Source organism: Boleophthalmus pectinirostris, unplaced genomic scaffold (genome assembly GCF_026225935.1).
Source record: "Boleophthalmus pectinirostris isolate CB_2022bp ecotype Guang Dong unplaced genomic scaffold, ASM2622593v1 HiC_scaffold_8, whole genome shotgun sequence".
In the NCBI taxonomy this organism is placed as follows: domain Eukaryota; kingdom Metazoa; phylum Chordata; class Actinopteri; order Gobiiformes; family Gobiidae; genus Boleophthalmus; species Boleophthalmus pectinirostris.
In genome coordinates, this window is record NW_026571515.1 from 11,150,771 (window position 1) to 11,173,722 (window position 22,952).

General features: G+C 36.8%; 1 protein-coding gene across 2 annotated transcripts in view; it reads left to right on the plus strand.

The window, feature by feature from the left end:
* Positions 1-22,952, plus strand: part of LOC110164204 (cryptochrome-1-like) — a 94,061-nt gene that overhangs the window by 1,509 nt on the left and 69,600 nt on the right. The window contains exons 2-3 of one of the 2 annotated variants that reach the window (XM_055165500.1): positions 7,944-8,081; positions 15,802-15,965. In XM_055165500.1, the coding sequence (XP_055021475.1) occupies positions 15,808-15,965 (158 nt within the window). In that variant the 5' untranslated portion in view covers positions 7,944-8,081; positions 15,802-15,807. The remainder of the gene's footprint in view (positions 1-7,943; positions 8,082-15,801; positions 15,966-22,952) is intronic. The other variant, XM_055165499.1, reaches the window with a different exon arrangement.

The window sequence follows — 22,952 nt, forward strand, 5'->3', positions numbered from 1 at the left end:
GTCAGTCCTGGTTCACTCCTGGTTTAATCCTGCCTTGAACATGATTTTTTTTTGTGTGAAATCGTACTTGCAAATGATACTTTTATAATATTGTACTCCGAAAACCACAATAATTGCTAAGAAAACTGTGATGTGAATGAAGTTAGCGGTTCTGTCTATTTTTGCCACTTGTTGTAGTCTCCTCACAGTTGGACCATATGGAGCGACTGGTCTAGCGTGGACTCTCCTCTCGCTGTTGTCCGTGTTTGTGAATCAGTGGTGGTGATGAATCTGTTTGCGTACGTCACAGGTGCAGCCCCATCACTTGGCTGGTCGGGTGGAGCTGCGAGCCAAGGAGAATTTTCCTATGCCTCACTGCAAATCTGCTATTTTGCTGTTAACGCTGGTGATGAATAACAGTTTATTTCAGAACTGAGAACAGATCATTTTGTATTTCTGTTATTGTGAATACCAGAAGGAATAGTTAAAGTAGTTGTGAAAGTAGTAGTAGTGGTGGTAGTAGTAGTTTTTGTTTTTGTAGTAGTAATAGTAGTAGTGGTGAAAACACTGCTATTTTGCTATTAACGCTGATGAGTAACAGCTTGTTTCAGACCTGAGAACAGATCATTTTGTATTACCGTTATCAGTAGTAGTAGGAGTGGGAGTAGGAGTAGTAGAGGTAGTAGTAGTAGAAGCAATAGTAGTAAATAAATCTGCTATTTTTCTATTAACATGGCATGGTTTATTTAAGACCTGATAATTTTATATTAATATTAATATAAGTAGCAGTAGTAGTAATTAGGGGTGGGCGATATCTCGATATTTTAAATATTTATGTTTATGCAAATGAGCCATGCACTTAAGTTTCGTTTCTGTAAAATGTAAACACACGTGCGCAAAACTGCATTAAACACATTATTATCTCAAACGGGTTGATGTGGCTCTAGAGTCGTTATGCTTTATATCTTGTAAAGTTTAGCAATGTAAAGTCTATTTATGCAGAAGATTTTAATTAATCTGTTGCAGTGTCACTTGTACAATAGTGTTTGGAATCATTGGGTTTGATCTGCAGTGGATTGTGGGATTAAACCTCACAGCTCCTTACTGCTGGATAATAACATGGATCTATTGAAATAAGGAACATCCTGAACTTCTTCTGCTGAAGGAGCTCACGGTTATGATTATGGTTTGGATAACAGAGTTAATGCAAAGATGAGCTTGTGTTGAGTTGTTTTATTTATGAATGAAAAGAAAGAAATATGTATTATTTCTTTTATTTTACAGTTAAATTATTATTTATGTAATTAGGTTTTTTTGTAATCTTAAATGTTCCTATAAGAACTGCCGACCTCTTACACTTCAATTTAAAAAAAAAGGACCTTGTGGAATTTGGCATACTTGTTTTTGCAGTTTTCAGTTTTAGGGGGTTATTTTTTCTTGAACATATATCGAGATATATATCGTATATCGAGATATAGCAAAATATATCGAGATATATTTTTTGATCCATATCGCCCAGCCCTAGTAGTAATAGTAGTAATAGTAGTAGCAGTAGTAGCAGTAGTAGTAATGAAAACTGCTATTTTGCTTATTATTTGTATATTATTATAAATTATTATAAATTATTATTATTATTATTAGTAGTAGTAGTAGCAGTAGCAGTAGGACTGATCATTTTGTATTATCACCATTAATAGTTAGTTAGTGGTAGATGTAGTAGTAGTAGTACTAAAGTAGTAGTAGTAAAATTGCCATTTTGCTATGAATGCTGGTGACAGTTTACAGTTACAGTTTCAGACCTGGGAACAGATAATTTTGTTTAAAACAAAGGCACAAAGACAAAGGATGATTTTGTTTATTAATCTAGCAGTTATTCTTAAGATGAATCTTTATAGTGTATATTTACGTCACTTTATTTTTACGCAGTTCTTATGTCATTTTGTGTCAGTCTCTCAGCACATGTCCTGTGGAATTTGTGGAATTCAGAAAGCGTGTATTTAGTTGACGATTATTTCAGTTCTTGGCTCTTATTGGTAAACTTGTTTCAGCTTCACAGAAACATTGTAGTAAGTGAAAATAGGAAAAAAAGAAACTACAAAGACATTTTTATAATTGTTTTATAGTTTCAGATCAGGCATGGTACATTGGTCATCCGTAGTAATAGTTATATCAGAGGATTTCCCCAGAAGTGTAGCCGATACTTGCCACCAATACTTTTTGTCAGCTGTTGTGGAAAAAAATTATATATCTCTTCATGATAAATAATTAATCCATTTGCAAAGCCCGATGAGTTTTTGGAATATAGACCAAGGTTTATTCTTGTTACAGCAGATATGGACAGGGCCAAGGCTTGCCCTGGCCACAGACCAACAGCCTCTTCTCCAGCAGCATGTCTCTACTACATTTTTCCAGTGTCTCTCCCTCAGTATCTGCTCTGGAATATTTGAGCTCTGAGTATTTATACAGAAATACAAGTTACATACATATCAAAGCAGAGTAACTTGTTTCAGAGGCTAATGTTAATCAACTTAACATACATTTTAAGACAATACACACAATACATCGTTTCCTGAGGAGGAGACAGTTGTGTCTGCTGAGTCTGAACATGTTAATGAATGGTTTGGGTCTCAAGTAGAAATCACATTCATTTACACAAAGACAGATTGAGAGAAATCTTTCCACAATATAAATTTCCTTCACACAGCTGTTCATTTAACACCTGTCGGTCTGTCCATAACTGTAGTTCTTTTTTACAGCCTGTACATTAAATTGTTAAGCAGCATTTTCTGTCCTTGTCTTACATGATGCAGTAACATACTCTGCATGGGTTTCTATAAGACAAAATACAGTTTTTATTAACCTCACTAATAAAAACAACAACATGAATCTTAATGGAAAATTAAGAACAAATTGCTCTATTAAAAAGTTATAATTCAATTAACAGAATAATTGAAAAAACAGTCGATAGATTACTCAATGAATCAAAAAATTTGCTGTTAGTTTAATCTTTCGTTACAGCCCTTGTCTGTACTAAGGACTTAAGGTCATTATCATCAAAATGTCAAATATCGGCTCAAAAAAAATCCATATCTCCACAAGGAACCAAGCTGATCTTTGCACTGGTCCTACTGGTGGTTTTTCAGATTTTACGATGTCATAAACAAGAGCAAGGGCCAGTTTTTCTTATTAATTATATATTTTTTTGCCATGAAATATCAGAAAAATAAATTCACAAATATAGAACCTGATCATTTCTATTACTGACTAGACCCAAGACCATTCTGTATTACAAAAAAAATCTGCAGATGGACTATAATAATTTCACATCTGGATTAAATAATATTGGCCTATAACATTGTAATGTCATCAGAAACCCGGCAGTGTGAAAAAAACAATAAAACAAAACACTAAATAACAGATATGATCAGAGAGAATGCCCTTAACTTCTCATGGAAACAGTTTGTTATTGTGACTTAGACCTTTGATCAGGAGAGTCATGTAAGTAAGGTTTTGTAAAGTGATTGTACAATTGCACAAGGAGGAAGTTCTCTCATCCAAACTGACCCACTTTCATAAGTGCTGCGCCCTGTTACATAGAGGCTACACCACATTATTAAAATTTTGGTGGTAATTTCAGTGCTCATTTCGAACACTGATTACATAGTCAAAGGAGGTGGGTTGAAAGAAGTTGCCGATACGATACATACCTCGATACACAGGCCACGATACGATACATATCTCGATACAGTGCAGTTTCGATTCAATATACATTTCAAATCGATTCGATACAGTTCAATAAAAAATAAAGGCTAAATCATGGCTGTGACACTAAAAGTCTTTTGTTAAATCACTTTTTGTGCAAAGTTCATATGAAACACAAACATTTTAATCATCAAAACAGTGAAAATGTCAAATTTGTTGCATAAATGAGTTTCCTTTCACTCCACAAGCAACAAAACTGTAGCACTGTAACAAAATAATTTATTAAAACACACATAAAAATACTCTTGGTGATATATCGATACAGTAGCCCACGATATCGATACTGTATCATCACATTAAACGATACGATATATCGATATTCCGATATTTTTGCACACCCCTAGTTGAAAGGCCAAAATTGTGTTAAAGGTGCATTGTGTAACTTTTCCGGTGGAGGGAATTTTTTCTGTCTTCATGTAACCCAAACCAGACCAAGTTACAGGTGAGATCTGTGGAAAGATGACCGTGCTCACAGTCAGAATGTCTTTTTTCTAGGTATTTTTGAGCTATAAAACCACCTGTAATTTAATAACCGTAAGGTAGAGCTGTTTAATGTCATACTGTGGAACATTTCAGACAGAGAAATGACATATTCATAGAAAAAAGCAAGTGACAGACCCTTAACCAAAATGTTACACAGTTACTTAAGAGTAACATAACCTCAAAAATAATATTACTCAAGTAGAAGTATTTCAAGAAATCGACAAAAAGTAAAAAAGTATTTGGGAAAGCTACTATTCAGGTAAGAGTAACTGTCAGGACATAGCATCTTATTTATATTTTAAAGTTAATGTAGTTGGAAGGACAAATTTAATTAAAATTAAGAGCAAAATGTGGTATTTTCAAAAGATAGACACAAAAATGAGACAAACTAAATCATAATTGAAGGAGCAATGCAAAAAACACAAATGTTCAAATCATTTAATATTGTCCATATGGAGCTTTTGTCACTTTAGACTTACTCACAGTGGGAAGAGGAACCAAAACTTTTCTTCAAGTAAAAGCACTCTTACTTCACTTAAAAAAAAAAAATACTCCAATAGGAGTTAAAAGTACGCTGAAAAGTATTTCTCTGAAAAAGTTACTCAAGTAAAGGTAACTGAGTACTACACACCCACACATAAATTGTGAGGAAATATGAAAGTTTGCAATCTCAATAACAAATTATGTAAAAATAGTGCTGTGTTTGAAATGAAATTGAAAAGTTAAAGCCATACCGTGAAACATTCTCCATCTGCCGTACATACTGTGGAATATTATAGTTAGACCAAATGAGAGTCAGGTCTGTGGAGATGCAAGCCCGCGCACAGTCACACAACCAAAAACACAACAACAAAAAAACAAAAAATGCTTATAATTGTGTCTGTTTTTGGCCAAAAAGTTACATACTGTGACTTTAAAGATGCACTGCGCAACGTCAGTGGTCTGTCACTTACTTGTCTCCATGGTGATTTTATTGCTTTGCCTGGAATGTTACACAGTATAGCATTAAACATCTATATACCATCTCTTTAGTTATGGGTTTTTTTTAATTGCAAAAACACCACTGGGGTCCCCTCTTCGCAGACTTGACCTGTAACGTGGGTTAGTTACATCTCCATGATGATACATAAGTTCATAGTTATACTGTAGTAGATACCCAAAGCAACGACATCTCCATACAAGCAAGTGGTGGGCCCCCTAGCTGTTGAGTTATGCAGTGCACTTTTAAGATTCACTCATTTTTATGGTCAAAGATCTGCTTGTTTTTTATAATGTAGAAGTAGGTGTACTGTCGGTAAAAGCACAAGGTTTGGAGCAGATGGAAGAATCTGTATGAAGAAATTTGGCTATTCTTTATTTTAACAGATTAAAATGTCTTCCTCTTAATTCATATTTGAGGGGGGCCCATGTGATGCTCCTTGCCCCGGGCCTCCCAATTTTCTGTCGACGGGCCTGGTCTGCATTGGTTACATTAAGGAAATTAACATTGACTGACAGTTTTATCCATTTTTAAAAAGATAAAGTAAAATAAAATAGAAAATTGTCATTGCTCAATATGAAAATAAACAAAATTCTGATTATTTTTGGTCATACAGCCTTGCCCTACATAACAAACAGCCTTTCCAGAGGCATGTACCAAACGTGTGAAAAGGGGAGCTGCAATGTACATTTTAAGCCACCAGATGATGGCAAAACATACAACAAAATGGACACCAGCCACATGTAATATTTTCACCTTATAAAATGTAGAAATATTCTTTGTTTGCTATTGGGAATATCCTTCTAACAGTAAAAAAAGAACAAGATAGACTGTCCAGTTTCCAATTCCAGTATGAATCTAGCTTTGGATCTATGTTTTAATGTTTTCTCATCACAAACATACCCAGAGTTGTGTTTTGTTTCATTCACACATGTTTAACACACAAACCCTGCTTATTTAGGCTCATTTCTTCTCTCAAATGGAAAACACTCAACAAACAAACCTTGTGACGTCATGTGGTAATATAGCAAGGGGTCCACGGTGTTTTTAAACGCTATACACCTTCACTAAATGATTTGGACGATTTCAGCCCTTGGCATTGCAGATCCGTACACAACTAAAGGTAGCTGCTCACCTGAAAACCACCACTTCATGACATCACAAGGTAGAACTGAGCGTTTCGAGCTTTGGAGATGTAGACAGACTAATAATAAAGGATTACTCAACGTGTGTGAATAAAACAAAACACATTTCCAGGTCTGTTTTTGAGGAAGTCACAGCATTAAAGTAAATTTTGTCTAATATAGGACATTTAAGGAATAATATTTTCTCAGCAAAGACATATGTTGATGTAAAATAATAATAATAATATTTCAGATGCTGTAATTAAATTGTGTTGAGGTAATGCAGTGAATCCATTTGGAGGTTATCCTAATATAGCCCCACAGAACAGACTAATCCATTGTCTTATGTGATTATGTTTCTATTGTTATCCCAGGGAGACAACATGTGGAGCTATATTCATTTACCAAGTCAAACCAAAGTTACACTAACACCGAAACAGAAGCAAGACTGTTGGAGTGTCTTGCCTGATGACACAACAGTATACACAGTAGAACTCTACACTTTTTCCTTTTTTTTTTTAACTGTTTACTGTTGACCAAAACGTATTTTTAACTTTTGATTCATGAAAGTGTCCACATTTGGCAGATATAACAGCTGAACCCACTCGTGGCTCGTTCGTTTTACAATAGAAATCAAATATTCTTCAGAAAGTTCTTCCCAAGTCTGTTGCAGAAGTTCCCGTAAATATGTGGCACTTGTAGTTTGCTTCACTCTTCTGTCCAGTTCATCCCAAAGCAGCTCGACGGGGTTTAACTGCTGGACACTCCATGTTTTCAAGTTTACCATCTTGTTCTTTTTTCCTGAGGTAGTTTTGGTCAGAGCTTGGACTTTGGACTGTTTTGTTATCTTTTATCTTTTTTTTTTTTTTTAACTTCTGGCTTTTCACTTCTTACCTTTGTATCATTTCAAGCTCTTCATTGGAGTTGCACAACTTCAATTGCAATAAATAACTGGAAAAATTAAGGTGTTTTGACAACTTTTGACCGGTAGTGTTGATGGTATGTTTTCCTTTGAGATGTTATTGCTTTGTCTGGAATGTTTCACAGTCTGGCATTAAACCTTTCTATCTTCATGGAGACCAGACCAGACCAAGTTACAGTTTAGATCTGTGGCGAGGAAACCCAATCACAGTCAGAATGCCAGTTTTTCTAGGTTTTCTGAGCTTTAAAACCACTTATATTTTAATAAATGTAAGGTAGAGCTGTTTAATGTCTATACGCACTTTTTGACTCAATAATTTCTGATATAATCAAACAAAAACAAAAAAATACATGCTTTAATATACTAGTGAAAACCAGAACTAAATCAGGACTAATTTTGGACTTCATTATCATTAATACAATTTTAAAAAGTACAATTTCATTATTGATACTTTTGCAATATTTTGTGTATTTAAGTATGAAGGCAGCTCAGAAACTGTGCACTATGTAACTTTTCTGGTGGACTACTTACTTGTTTCCATGGAGATATTGTTTTGTCACAGTATGGTATTAAAAGGCCGATATTACACTGTTTTCTGATCTAAGTTATAATGTTATTTCCTCCTCACAAACACACCTGGAGTTGTGTTTCTTTCACACATGTTTAACACACAAACTCTTCTTCTCTCAAACAGAAAATACTCCGTTCCACCTTGTGATGTCATGTGGTAATACAGGACGTGCTTCTTTGCGCTTTTAAACTCCATACACCTTCACTAGAAGCATTTGGATGATTTCAGCCCTGGAACTGCCAGTCTTTGCTGAACTAAAAGGTAAAAGTTTGCTGATGACATGAAATTTACCACTACATGACATCAGCTAAAAGCTCACAAGTTCATTTTGCGTAATATAGGAGCTTTAAAACTAGCCAGACCTTCCTTGTTCGCGCACCGCCGCTTGAGAATCTCTGCCTTAGTTCCTAAATAGGCCACTCGGCTATCATCTGTGCCTTCACAATATGGCACCCACCCCAGCCACACTGCACAGCTTGGGCAGTGTGGCCTCTGTTTCTTCTCCATCTGCTGGTCGGCTGCTCCTTAGATCAACACTCACTCACTTTTTCTCTCTCTGTCTCTCCCTCTCTCTGTCTCTGTCTCTCCCTCTCTCTGTCTCGCTCTCGTTATATGGGGCAATGTCGAACGTCTTCACCTCATTCCGGTAGCCGCTGTGCGTGCCACCGTTGTCATTCAGGTTATATTACTTTGAAAGGAGTGGCTAATCCTCACAGCAAATAAGTTCTGTAGAGTTGTTAAGTGCGATGTCGTCACTAGTGGAATGTAATGACGTAAACTTAGTGAAGTACTGCAATTAAGGGTATCTGAATCTGTACTTTTCTTAACTTTTTACATTTACGTTACTACATTTGAGAGCAGGTATTTGTAGGGGTCTCAGAATCAAAGTGTGCAATAATAAATCCACATCTATGACAGTCCGTAGTTTGTGTGTTCAGCTGATGCCAAACAGATAACAACCAAAACCAAACCAAACTCTGCCAAATCCTTCTCCTCCTCTGTTCAGGAACTGCTCATTAAAAGTGTAGAGTCATTTATCAAAACAAGCAGCACGTGCGCCTCGCCTTTCATATGAAATGCCGCTGCGAAAACAAAAGTGACACCTGAGCGTGTGTGAGTTCACGTGAGGATCAGCTGTGGCTCTGGTTCATTTCCATGCGCATTTGTTTTGTTATACCTGAACACCATAAAGCCTAGTACTATATTTTAAAAATATGAATTAACATAGTTATAACATAATTCAGTGCTTAAAAAGTATTTTATTAATAATATTGGTAATTAATTTACACAACAAATACAGGCACTGAAAAAATTAAAAAGTAATGGTTAAAGCAGTGTTTCCCACACTTTTTTTCTAGAGACCCATATTTTAAAAGTCACAAACCTTTCGCGACCCAAGTCAATAGACATTATTCGTAAATCACAAAATAAATTTGTGACCATTATTGAACATTAATGAGTTTATTTTATTGTTGACTGAGTGATCGTGTCTCTGAACAATTAGTATTACTCAAGTTTTAAACAATGAAAAACAGTAATTAGTGTTTCCCACAGAAAATTGGTTAGGCAAGGCGGTGCTGCAGAAGAAGTGAGAAGTGGGGGGTTGCGTGGAGACTTTGGGAAACAATGGGTTAAGGTACTAGTATAAAAAATAAAAATAAAAATCATAACTGTTCTCAGCCCTAGTTATGATTTGACAAATAGAAATATATGATAACACTAGGGGTGTAACGATATCCAAGTCTCACGATACGATATCATCACGGTATGAATGTCAGGGTATGATATTTATTGTGATATCGTGGGAAAGCTCACGATATGGTGGGGAGGCTCATGATTATGAATTAAAAAGTCACTTTCACTGGACAAAAATTAACCTTTCCTGAATAGTTTTAGAATGATTTTGAGCTGTAACAGAACAAGTATAAGAGCAAATAGACTTAACTAGTATATGACCATGGACCACTGTGGAACCTAGGGAAAATACTATGATTTAAAGGTGCATTGTGTGACTTTTCTCCATGGAGATGTTATTGTTTTGTCTGGAATGTCTCACGGTGTGGCATTAAACCTTTCTATCTTCTTGGAGACCAAACTAGGCCAAGTTGCAGGTCAGATCTCTGAAGAAGCAACCCCGCTCACAGTCAAAATATCTGTTTTTCTAAATATTTTTAATCTATAAATACACCTGTAATTGCATAAATGTAAGGTAGATCTGTTTAAAGTCATACTGTGGAACATTCCAGACAGAGCAATGATGTATATATACATAAAAACAAACAGGAGAAGGACCCCCAACCAAAAAGTCACACCTTTAATGTTGAAAATCACATTCTATTGTATAAAGAAGTGTATTTTTTGTAATTTTTTTATCATCACTGTATAATATTTTCATACACTGACTACACTGGGTCCAATTCAGCCTTACACTTTAGATCTGGGCTAGTTTAGGCTGAGTCACCACTACCACCACCACCACCAACTGGGCTGCTCCGTGGCCACATGCTGCCCAACCACATGTCTCCGCGGTCGGGACGAGGCGGACAGGTGGCTAGGGTCAGGCCTGGGTGTCTTATCAATAGCCATGTCCCAGTTTCCATTGTAGACAGTCAGATGTGGCCTTATTTGCTGAGATGGGGAAGATATTTTTAATTGAATGCAGGAAAACAAAAAAGTTCAGAGATTAAGCTTTTGCAGACAATCTGGTCAAAACTCAAGCTTTGTTTTGCCATCGATAGAGATGGGCTGATATGGATTTTTTTAATGTATTTATTTTATTTTTTGGAGATGATAAACGATATTTGCCAGGGATGTAATGATATCCAAAGCGATACAATATTTTCACAATATGTTATGATATTTGTTGTGATATTTTGTGGACAAAGTTGTGAATATGCTACTTTTCTCTCGTCATAATCTGAATAATTAAGGTTTAAAAGCGCTTAATAACTTATTTGAGCATGTAGATTGGACTGAAACAGAACAAAGGATCGTGGTCTATGTAGTTCTCTGTGTTTTAGCAAAGAACCATGAATGAATGAATGAAGAACAATGAATTTAAGCAAAGAAAATTGTAATTACATATATTGTGATAGCTCACGATATTATTGTGAGAGTTTTGACGATACGATATCACGATATTACGATCATTGTTACATCCCTAATATTTGCCGATACCGATATTTAGCTTTAAAACCCCATAGCAAGTACCACCTAGTGCCTCTGTGCAATTAAATTTTTCTCTCAGCGACTAGGAATTGGAATACACTAGACTGAAGAAGAACCCCGGAAGTGCAAGTTCGGGCATCAGACAATCAGTGAAGAGCCATACAATCTGTGTTAGCAACGATTCCCAAGATCGAGGATTTAAAACCGGAACAAAGAGAATGTATGGTGAATTTTATCACGGGGAAAGACGTCATTGTCCTTCTTCCAACGGGATTTGGGAAAAGCTTAATATACCAGTTAACCCCGTTACATACGTCACGACAAAATAGCAGCGACCAGTTAAATAAAAAAAGTACCCGCCTACCGTTGAGCGAACAAATTCTAACGCTGCGAGGTCAGACGGTTTCTACGAACTGAAACCGGCTGATGAATCAGGTTACATAGCAAGGCCCACAAATTGATCTTTAATATGAAGTTTGAAATTTAATACAGATTTTTTCCTAGCTGTTTTTATTTGTATATTTTGTTTGCTTACACTACAAATGTGAAAAAAATAAATAAATAAAATACCTCCTCAAGCGCTTCAGCAGGTCTCAAATTATAATAAAAAAATACTTTTACTTTTCAGTCCTGTTCAAAAATTTTGTGAAGTAGAAAGTACAGCTGCTGTCCCTCAAACGTATTGTAAGTAAAAGTAAAAAGTATCCAGCTCTGCCTTACATTTATTCAGTTACCCTCCGCTGCAGTTTTTAGGCCAGAAACCCAGACAGTTACCAAAACCACTACGTATTTTAACAAGTGCGCAAATAATCCAAGGAAAGATTATAGGTGTGATTGAAAACACTGACCCGCATTCGTCATTTGTGCAACAATAATTTAGTTTTGTGAATGACTTTCCTGGCACACAGCAAAATGACATGACCCCATTGTTTGACTTTTCCATTCATTGAGCTGTTGTTATCCAACCTAGCTGGCCGTGTGTGTACGCTGTGGGGTCAGAGTCATTTTAGTAACTGGAGTAGGTGTAAAGGGGTGTTCACACGAGAGCGTCAAAAAACGCCATAGACACCTGTATTTAAACACTTTTGCATTTGAGTTTAGATGGAGAAAAATACTTGACGCGCGTCCGTTGCCCTGGAAACAAGTGCCTGGTCCTGGTCCTTTCCCCGAAACGATGTCAGACCAGACTGAGAGAGACTTTAGTGTTTTTATGACATAAAACCATCGGGTCGACGACTGGGGCGTATATATATATATTTATACTCCCCTAATGACACTGGATCAGTCCCAGTCTAGTCCCGGTCTAGTCCCGGTCTAGTTCCCGGTCCGGTTCTGGTATAGTCCTCGCGATAAGCTCGGTGATTGTGGGGTATATATTTTGTTTGTGGCCCTCGTCCTGGTTCTCGGGTCTTTCTTCCTGATAATAACATCGCTGCGTCGTCCTCGTCCCTGACTGGTTGGTGCGGCGCGTCTAACGCGAAAAGTTCAACATTTTCAACTTCTGATGCGATGCCTTGTCTTGTCTAAAGCGTCAACGCCAAAACGCTCTAGAGGAGCCGCGTCGACGGCAGATTCGGGCTGCGCTGACAACCGAAGATGCGCCGCAAAAATGCAGGACGCCCTACATGCGCGTCCACATAGACTTTACATAGAAACTCGACTCTTTGACGCGCTGGTGTGAATGACGCTTAAAGGTACTAAATATTTTTTTTTATTTGGTGTATTTCCTATTTGGCCAAAAGAAAAAAGAAAATGAAATTGCACTTTGTACCTACTTACTACTTTGGGTAGTAGTAGTAGTAGTAGTAGTAGTAGTTGTAGTAGTAGTAGTAGTAATAGTTGTAGTAGTAATAGTTGTAGTAGTAGTAGTAGTAGTAGTAGTAGTTGTAGTAGTAGTTGTAGTAGTAGCAGTAGTGTGGACCATCACAATATATGGAATTACAAGTCTCTTTGCTTAAATTCATTGTTTTGGTGCTACAATAGCTAAAAAAAAAATAGATGGAACTACATAGACCATGATCCTTTGCTCTGTTTCCGTGCAGACTTTATGAAAAAATAACCGTTTAAGCACTTTTAAATCTTAGTTCTATGGATTATGACGGTACCAAAGTTCTCAAAGTAGCATATTCATAATTTCGTTAGCCTCCACAAAATATTCCAATGAACATAGTAAAGTGAAATACATGAAAATATTGTACCTGAGAGATTCAGATTTTATTACATCCCTATTTGACTGGCATCTTCAACTCACAGCAAGAAGGTTCCAGTTTTCAGCCCAAAACATGCACAACAGGTCAAACCTTAAAGTAGACCAGAGCTCAAGAACAGTGACGGGTCCCTGGGCACTGAGTGGTTGCCTCCGTGGCATTAAAGGATGGGTCAAATGTGGGTCAAATGCAAAAAAGTATACCTAAAAAAAAACTAAAATACAGTATGTAGAAACGCTGTGCAATTAATTGAATTTTTATTGTGATTTTGATTTGTGTGGCAAACAATCTCCAAACTCATATAATCGAGTTGAAACGATAAAGCTTGACAATGTTTATTTTGGGAAATTTTTTATATAAATAAGTATATTTATTTTGTTTTTTAAATACGGAGATTATAGAACAGCTAGATATATTGTTTATTTTGGATGTATTTATGTTTTTCTATGCGTTATTTCATGTTCAGAGTATATTTTATTCATTTTTTGTTTCATACATCACAAAACTGTAGGAACATATTTGTAGTCTAGGTTTATTTTCGAGAGGGAAATGCTGAATAAATGCATCGTGTCACTAAAAAAATAATCGTTTGAATAATTGTGATTTCAATATTGACCCAAATAATTGTGATAATTATTTTTTCCATAACCGAGCAGTCCTAGTATGTAGTGCATCGTTAGTAGTAGTTTGTAGTTTCTAGTGGCAGTTCGAATCCTGCTCTCGACATAAACATCATTGGTAGATCCGCTGGCGATGTTGGTGGTCCGATTCCAGCTCCCAGTAATGAATGCTGTTGACGAGACACGTAACCCAGCTCACGGAGAACATATGGAGCTGACGAGGATTTACGCTTTTGTTAATGAAAAAGTAGCCTGAGCCAAAGCGTGTCTCGTAGTTTTCCTCAGGTTTCACAGGTCCATTGTCTTTCTCCATCTCGCTGTGTGTGTGCGATGTCCGCTCCTCCTCCCGCTCTAATCCAGCCCCAACACCTCACCTTTTCACCTCTTTGTCTCCTCTGGCACTTCTGATCCTTATAATCCAAGTTACGGAAAATGAACGACGATTTTGTCACGTAACCACAGTTGTAGTTGTATTTTGCACTACTATATTTTGTAGAAAAAAAAGCTTATAACCTGACTTTAAATTAATCGATTGTTTAAATGATCAATCTTTCTTCAGTGAAGCAAATTTATTTTAGTATATTGAGCATAATTTGGGAGGGTTTTAGCTTTCATATGAGACATTTCTAAAACCAATCGATTAATTTAAAGTCAGGTTATAAGCTTTTGTTTCTACAAAATGGATAAGTGACAAGACTTTTGTCAGGGACTGTACTGTGTTTTCCTCTCGCCACAGTTGTGTATAAATAGCATGTGTTATTTCTGGCTGGGCTAAATGCGTCTTGGCTGTGATTTCCAAGAGATCATGTCATCTTTCCTTGGTGCAGATCTCTTTCTTGGCTCATGATGGGCGTTGAATGCAATGTTTTGTTGGCAGACATCTTGTTTCTGTAGTGGTTTGTAGTTTCTGATTGCTTTTCATGCATACATTAATATTCTGTCCACAAGATAATATCAAAATTGTTGTTTTGAATTGGAATGGGCAGTATCTATGATGTCAGATAGTTTTCCCTCGTGTAGCCGTGGGTCTAATGATGAAAATTGAAAACTGACATAATAAATCTGATTACAAAAAGAAATTGAAGTGTAATCTTTAGGGATGTAACGATATCTAAATCTCTCGGTTCGATATTTTCACGATATACATCTCACTGTACGATATTTATTGCGATATTTTGTGGAGGCTAGCAAAACTGTGAATATGTTACATTTTCCTCTTAAAATGCCTTGATAAGACTTAATCCAAAGAACTTAGATTTAAAAGTGCTTGTAACTTTTATTTTTTCATGCAGTCTGCCCTAAAACAGAGCAAAGGATCATGGTCTATGTAGTTCCTTTCTGTTATTTTTAGCGATTGCCACACCAAAACTATTCATCTGTCCACGATATTATTCTGAGACCTTTGACGATATCATGATAGTTCGGTTATAGTTACATTCCTAGTAATCTTACATAAAACGTTAGTGACTTTTCAGCTATTTAGTAGAAGTCGTAGTTGTAGTTAGGCCTGTGACAATAACCAATAAATCAATTAATCGCGTGATAAACTTTGAGGAGCTTGATAACTTTTCCAGCCGCGATCATTTCAATTTACATGCTCGTTTGTTTTCTTCATCTCTCTCTCTGTTTACCAAAGAGACAAAAAGCTTCTATCGCTCTCTACTGACTCCTCTCGTTTCCTTAGTGAATGCTTGAATGAACATGCCAATTAGGCTACTTGCCGGCATAGACTGTATGCAAAAGTGGACTAAGCGAGTGTGACCTCAATGAAGCTTGCGTTGCTGATGGTTACCGGGTGAATTTGGAGCCAGGCTTTATATTATGAAAAGGATTTTTTTGACGGACAAAATATAACTGTTATAAAACACTTTTAAATCTTAGATCTATGGATATGATTTTTATGTATATTTTTGTCAGTATTCTCCACCGCTACACCCTTGACTTATATTAACATTTTAAACTTTTTTTTTTGTTTTCTTTTTGCAGTAAATCATGGCTCCAAACTCCATCCACTGGTTCAGAAAGGGGCTGCGTCTCCATGACAACCCGGCGCTGCGGGAGGCGGTCCGAGGGGCGGGGACCGTGCGCTGCGTCTACTTCCTGGACCCATGGTTCGCCGGCTCCTCCAACGTCGGAGTCAACAGGTGGAGGTAAGAGGGACCGTGATGAATTTCTGTATGCTTTTTTGGAAATCTTATGCATGGTTGAAGGTCCATTATGTAACATTTCTGGTGGAGGGTCCATCAAATGCTTTTCGTCAGAGATGTTATTGCAGGAGTGTCAAACTCAAATTCACAGAGGGCCAGGGGGCCAGCTCTAATACATATTTGATATGATCTCGCAGGCCAAATATAATTATATCGCAGGCCAAATTTGGCCCCTGGGCCTGAGTTTGACATGTCTGTGTTACTGCTTTATCTGGAATGTTTCACAGTATGGCATTAAACCTTTCTATCTTCATGGAGACCAAACCATACTAGGTTACAGGTCAGGTTTGTGGAGAGGCAAGCTCACTCACAGTCAGAATTAGGGCTGGGTATTATTAAGAAGTTTCTGATACGATACATAGGCCACGATGCGATACAAATCTCAATACAGTGAGCTTTTGATTCGATATGTTATATTTAAAATCGATTCAATAAAAAATCAAGGCAAAATCATGGCTGTGATACTAAAAGTCTTTGTTAAACCACTTCTTACACGAAGTTAAACACAAGAATTTTAAGGTGAGGAGAAAATTCAGTTTGTCAACTGGACAAAAGTTAGTTTGGTTGAAGACGTTTCGCAGCTCATCCAAGCTGCTTCTTCAGTTCTGGTCAGATTGCTGGTGGACACTTCCTTATATTTTCAGGGAGGAGCTAACTAAATGAAACTAACTTGTTTACAGTTTCTGTTAGTTAGTTCGGCCTATTGACCTGTGCAGGGTGTGAGGTCTAATTAGTATAACAGTTCATGGCCATAATGGAGCTTTCACACCTCTGGACCTGACCTGGCTACACCTATTGTTCTCTTGTTTGTTTTGATTTAGGTTTGAGGATGGAGCTGTAAATAGGAGACAGATGGTGTCTGAGTCCTCCATTTCTTTTTAGAGAAGGATTCTCTTTCTTAACAAAAATGGCTTCTTTCACTCCCCTCTCAAACCAATTCTTTTCTCTGGCAAAAATCTGGGTTAAGCATTTTAACCCTCAAAACAGTGAAAATGTTAAATATGTTGCATAAATGAGTTTCCTTTCACTGAACAAGCAACAAAACTGTAGTGCTATAACAAAATAATTTAGTCAAATATACTACAAAATACTCTTGGCGATATATTGATAGAGCAACCCACGGTATCGATACTGTATCATCGCATTCAATGATACGATATATTGATATTTCGAGTCAAAATGTCTGTTTTTCTTGGTGTTTTTGAGCAGTAAAACCGTCAGTAATTGAATAAATGTAAACCAGAGCTGTGTAATGTCGTACTGTGGATTATTCCAGGCAGAGCAATGACATATCCATAGAAACAAGCAGGTGACGGACCCCCAACCACAGAGTGTAACTTTTAATCAATAAATGAAAACAAAAAGATAAGAAATAGGAATGTTACTAGAGGTTCGTTCAAGTCCAAGCATTAGACTAGTCACATACTGATTATTTGTCACATAGAATCCTTGTAGTCAATCCCTATTACGCTGATGCATTGAACCAGAGTCTTTGGATGTGCGAGGCAGGGAGCCAGGCGCACACTGGATTTCATTTTCTTTTCCAACAAAAGCAACACAAGTGCTCTGAGGCTGTGAGTCACCTGCTTTTTCCTTTTGGTCGAAAAAAAAAAAGTCCATCTGAGGTTTCTGAATGCTTTTTTGCGCTGTTTTCTTCAGACTGTTACTGTAATGGATCATGGGAGTGGTTTGAATGAGTCATAAACACCTCTATACACTGCGTAAAACTGTTTTTGAGAGATTTAAATTTACTTAGTTATGTTCAGTGTGTTTCGAGCAGGTTTAAGGTTTTTAGTTACCATATTTTTCGGACTATAAGTCACACTTTTTTCATGGTTTGGGTAGTCCTGTGATTTATACTCAAGTGCGACTTATATATTAAAATATATAATTTCAGATGTTTGTTATTTTCACACTGACAGCTTCGAGAGGGCGCTCTAGGCTTGTGTGCCAGTATCTGCTACTATTATTACTCCTGTCCTATACTGTACTTGGGGCTCTACTGCACATGTCTCCTGCAGAAAGAGCCGCTGTCCTGCTGCAAGTAGTGAAATATGCACCCAAAAACGGTAATCGAGCAGCAAAAAGAAAGTTTGGAGTGTGCGAGAAACTTGTGAGGGACTAGTGAAAAACGGAAGATACTCTAACTACAATGAAGAAAACATAAAAGCTAATGGCGGGCTAAAAGATAGAATTAGCTAGAGTTGGTGGAGTTGGTCAGAAGTGACACCGAGGATGGAGAAGGATTTAGAGATTTGGAATGAGATCAAGAGTTTGGTAAATTTGTTCTGTTCTGTTGTTTATGCTATAGTTAAATATGTTAGGTGAAATGTCTGTTCTTGAACTCTGATTTTATAAAACAAATTTCCCCCCAAAAGTGCGACTTATAGTCCAGTGCGGCTTATGTTTTTTTTTCTTCTCCATTATGCCTTTTTTTGGCAGGTGCGATTTATAATCCGGAGCGATTTATAGTCCAGAAAATACGGAATACTAGGGAGTATACTAGTTGTACAAGTGAGGACAATATTTGCTTTTCTGAGTATCACCAGAGCTAAAGCATAAGGTTCGATGGCTGTTAGAATGTATCTTCACAAATCACTGTGAATTAATGACAAAAATGATCCAATTGTGGTATCTAATTATTATTAACTTGCAAACAACTACAGCAACTTTGTATGAGTAAAAGCTTAAACATTATGGCCTACATCAGCCAGTAAATAGTCTAATTACAATAAACCAGTGTTGTTCCAATACCATTTTTTGGGATCCAATCCGATATCGATACTTGGCCTTGGGGTACTCACCCATACCGATACCATTCCAATACCATGGTGTGAAGAAGTACACTTAGGCTATTTAATTTTGTAACATACAAGAGCAAAAAATACATCTTCTAGAAAGCTATTTTTAAAGAAATGCAAGAAGTTTGAGGATTAAAATATTAGTGAATTGTATATTGATCTTGAGATAAGTAGCACTTTGACTTTCTACTACAGTGCAGATAAAAAACAACAGTGAGGCTTGTAAAAAGACGCTCTTCCTTGAAACACATGGCTAATTATGCAGAATATACAAAGTCGGAGTTAGTGCGGTTGCTGCTGCACTCTCTCTGTTATTTTCCCAAGTTGAGTGTGCACACCAAAGGTAACACAAATGTCTTTTCTATTATTATTAATGTGTTTTAAACCTCCACAGTCTGTGTTTAAACTGCTTTGGGCAAACAGAGGTAAACAGGGGCGGCTCCCCTTTACAGGGTCCTCATTCAGGAAAATACATCGTGGTATCAGATTGGTGATTCGCTGATACCGATACCTGCAAAATGTGTATCTGAGCTTTTGCCGAACAACCCTTCATTAAACTAAAGGCCCAACCGGGATATCGATATGAATCAATGTCATGGGATCAATATCAGATCCAGCTAAATTTTGAGGGATAGATTTTATTTTGATCTTATTACACGTAAATTACATACAGTGTTGGGGAGTAACAGATTACATGTACTGGAGTTACGTAATCAGAGTACAAATTATGAGTAACTGTATTCAGTTACAGTTACTGTTTCAATGAGTGGTAATTGGATTACAGTTACTTTGTTGAAATAAATGGATTACACGGTGGTATTTTCCTGTTTTCACATTTTGGGCTATATCCACCCCCCCCTTTTTTTTTTCTCAGTAATTCCACTCATTGTTGGAAATTAAAGGGTCTAAACTAGATCTAAACTAGGTCTAAACTAGGTCTAAACCAGGTCTAAACCAGGTCTAAACCAGGTCTAAAACAGGTCTAAACCAGGACTAAACCAGGACTAAACCAGGACTAAACCAGGACTAAACCAGGACTAAACCAGGATTTAACAGGACAAAACTATCAATAATATTTTTAATACGCTTCAGTAAAGTCTGGTCTTTTTATTTTCTTTTAGCAGACAAAACATCTTATGTTATGATATCCTAGTCTTTGCTTCTCTACAGCAAATCAAGTAATCCAAAGTATTCAGATTACGTTACTCACTTTAAGTAACTTAATGGATTCCGTTACAAACTACATTTTGGGGTATGTAATCTGTAATCTGTAGGGGAATACATTTTAAAAGTAACCTTCTCAACACTGGTTACATATATACAATATTTGCATTTACATGGTCAAAGCTCACATAGTAGGTTTGCTACATATTTACAATACAGTGGCTAATTTACATAAACAAAATGACCTGGATTTGCGCTGATACCTGATACCAGCATTGTATTGGCGCATCCGTTTTGCTCACATTCAACACAAAACAATGCTACATGTTTTTGTCTTTGTTATTAAAATATACTGTGATGAGTGAGCTACTGTGTCCAAATAATTTCCCTTGTATCAATAAAGATTATCTATGTCTAAAAAACAAAACAAAAAGATTGGTCAGTTTTAGGTTTTTTATAGGGCAATTTTAGTGTCAGTGGAGCAAATCAAGGACATACATGAGATCAAACCCTCTCTGTGGAGAGTAGGGATGGGCATGATTAGTTGATTAATCGATAATTGATCATTAAGAATTTCATCGATTACGTTCATTTTAATTGACAAACCGAACGTAGGTTGCTGTGTGTAGTGTGACCAAACAGGGGTCCGTACATGTAGCTCTCTGCACTCAGAAGGCGCCAGCAGACACACACAGAGTCGGTCAGCCTGCAACGTATCGAAGCACAAATGTGTATTTAACGATGACTTGTACAAGAAATTCCAGGCTTTCCGTTGCGTTTGGGACAAGTGTGAGTCCATGTGCACAGTGTACAAAGCAGCACATACGTTTCGGTGTCCAGTGGGAAAAAGTTTTGCCAGGTGAGAGTCGCGCAATGTCGATGACGAGCTCCCACCTCTCACCCCCCGTAAGGTGTCCTGGTTTTGACAAACGCAAATATGGTCACACTAACATATATTCCACTGAGTCTGTAGGTGCACGTGAACTGACGTGTTATAGTTTCTTCTCCACATGAGGCAAAAATCTGTATCTCCTCAGGGTTCATTTCTCACTAGCCTGTTTTTCAGTTATCTCCAATGTTATTTATAGAAAAGACGCAGATTACATCTCCAATATGCACAAATCAGTAACAGAGTGGAGTTGGCTTAAAGGTGCACTATGTAACTTTATGGTTGGGGGTCCGTCACCTGCTTGTTTTTATGGAAATGTCATTGCTCAGTATGCAATGAAACAGCTCTACTTTACATTTATTAAATTGTGGTTTCATAGCTGAAAAATGCTTAGAAAACAGGCATTCTGACTGTGAGCAGTGTTGACCTGTAACTTGGTCTGGATTGTTCTCCATAATAGAAAAGTTTAATGCCATACTAGGAGACATTCCAGACAAAGCAATAACATCTCCATGAATAAAAGCATTTGGTGGACCCTCCACCAGAAACGTTACACAATGCACCTTTAAATTGCGGATAATTACTCTGTTTTTTAAATTATTTTTGTACATTTTTAAGTTGGTATTTCCTCTATAATTTAAAGTTATTTGAATTTGTAGCTTATAAATTTGTCAGCAATTCTCAGAAACGTTTCAACTGAATATTCTGATGAGGTGACTGACGCCCTCTGCTGGTCAATATTGGGAGTGAAATATTTTGGAACGTCAAATTAGCAGCATAGCTAATGTAAATGTAGAAAGACAGATAAATGCTTTGTGGGCAGTTTAAGCAAGTCCAATAAAGGTCTAAACTAAATCTAAAATCAGGTTTCCTTTGGTTCAAGACTAGTACCAAATCATTTACAGTACTCAGCATAAATGAGTACTCCCCTTTGAAAAGTAACATTTTATACAGTATGTCAGTGAATATAAAAAATATTTGCAAAATGTGCACAGACTAAGTTTAATTCAGCATCTGTAGAACTTAGGACAAAAAACTAAGGTTAATAAAAGAACATAGATTACATCATTTTCAGTTTTAGTCAAATTAGGGTGTGAGTTGACCCCAAACAAAAACTACTACATCTAGTACTTTGTATGGCCTCCATTATTTTTAATGACTGCTTCAAGTATTCTAGGTATGAAATGAACAAGTTGGCAACATTTGGCAACATCATTCTTTTTCCATTCTTCAACAATGACCCGTTTTAGAGACTGGATTTTGAATGGAGAGTGATGCTTACCTTGTCTCTTCAGAATTCCCCAAAGATGCTCTACCTTACTGTTATAGAAGTTAATTCATAGAAGTAATTCGAACTTTAGACTTTATCTTCTATATCTCGTAATATAGTCAAAAAAGAACCATAGATTTCCCAGGAGCGCAAAGAAAATGTACATATTGACCCCCCAAAAATATTGTTCCAGCTTTCATATATTAACAGATAAATCAATATAGTATTTATGGTGACCGGGCCTATGTGTGAGTCAAAACTTGAGACTTTTTAGCCACGAGGTGAAAGAGATAACCTCCTCCAGCGCGCTCCAGACAGGCCAGCTGCATGGACTCATTTAGCCATTATCCAATTAACTTGCCTACTGCTAACAAGATCTCTCAACATGGCTACTTGGCTTCGACTGCTGTCCCAGTTTATGAATGAACACACCAAAGACTGTTTCATGACACCTTTTACAAGATATTTTTTATATTTTAATTTGTGTAATATGTAGGCTTTACAATCTTTAAAGGTGCATTGTGTAACTTTTCTGGTGAAGGGTCTGTCCAAAGCTTTTCTCCATGAAGATGTTATTGGTTCATCTGGAATGTTTCACAGTATGGCATTAAATTAATCATTGCATTTATTTAGTGCCTTTCAAGACACCCAATGTGCTTTACACTTCCTTTCTATCTTCATGGAGACCAAACCAGACCAAGTTACAGGTCAGATCTGTGGAGAGGCGACCCTGCTCAGTCAGAATGAATCCGTGTATCATTTGTTCATTCGTTTTTCAATATAAAACCAAAAATAAGAAAACAAAA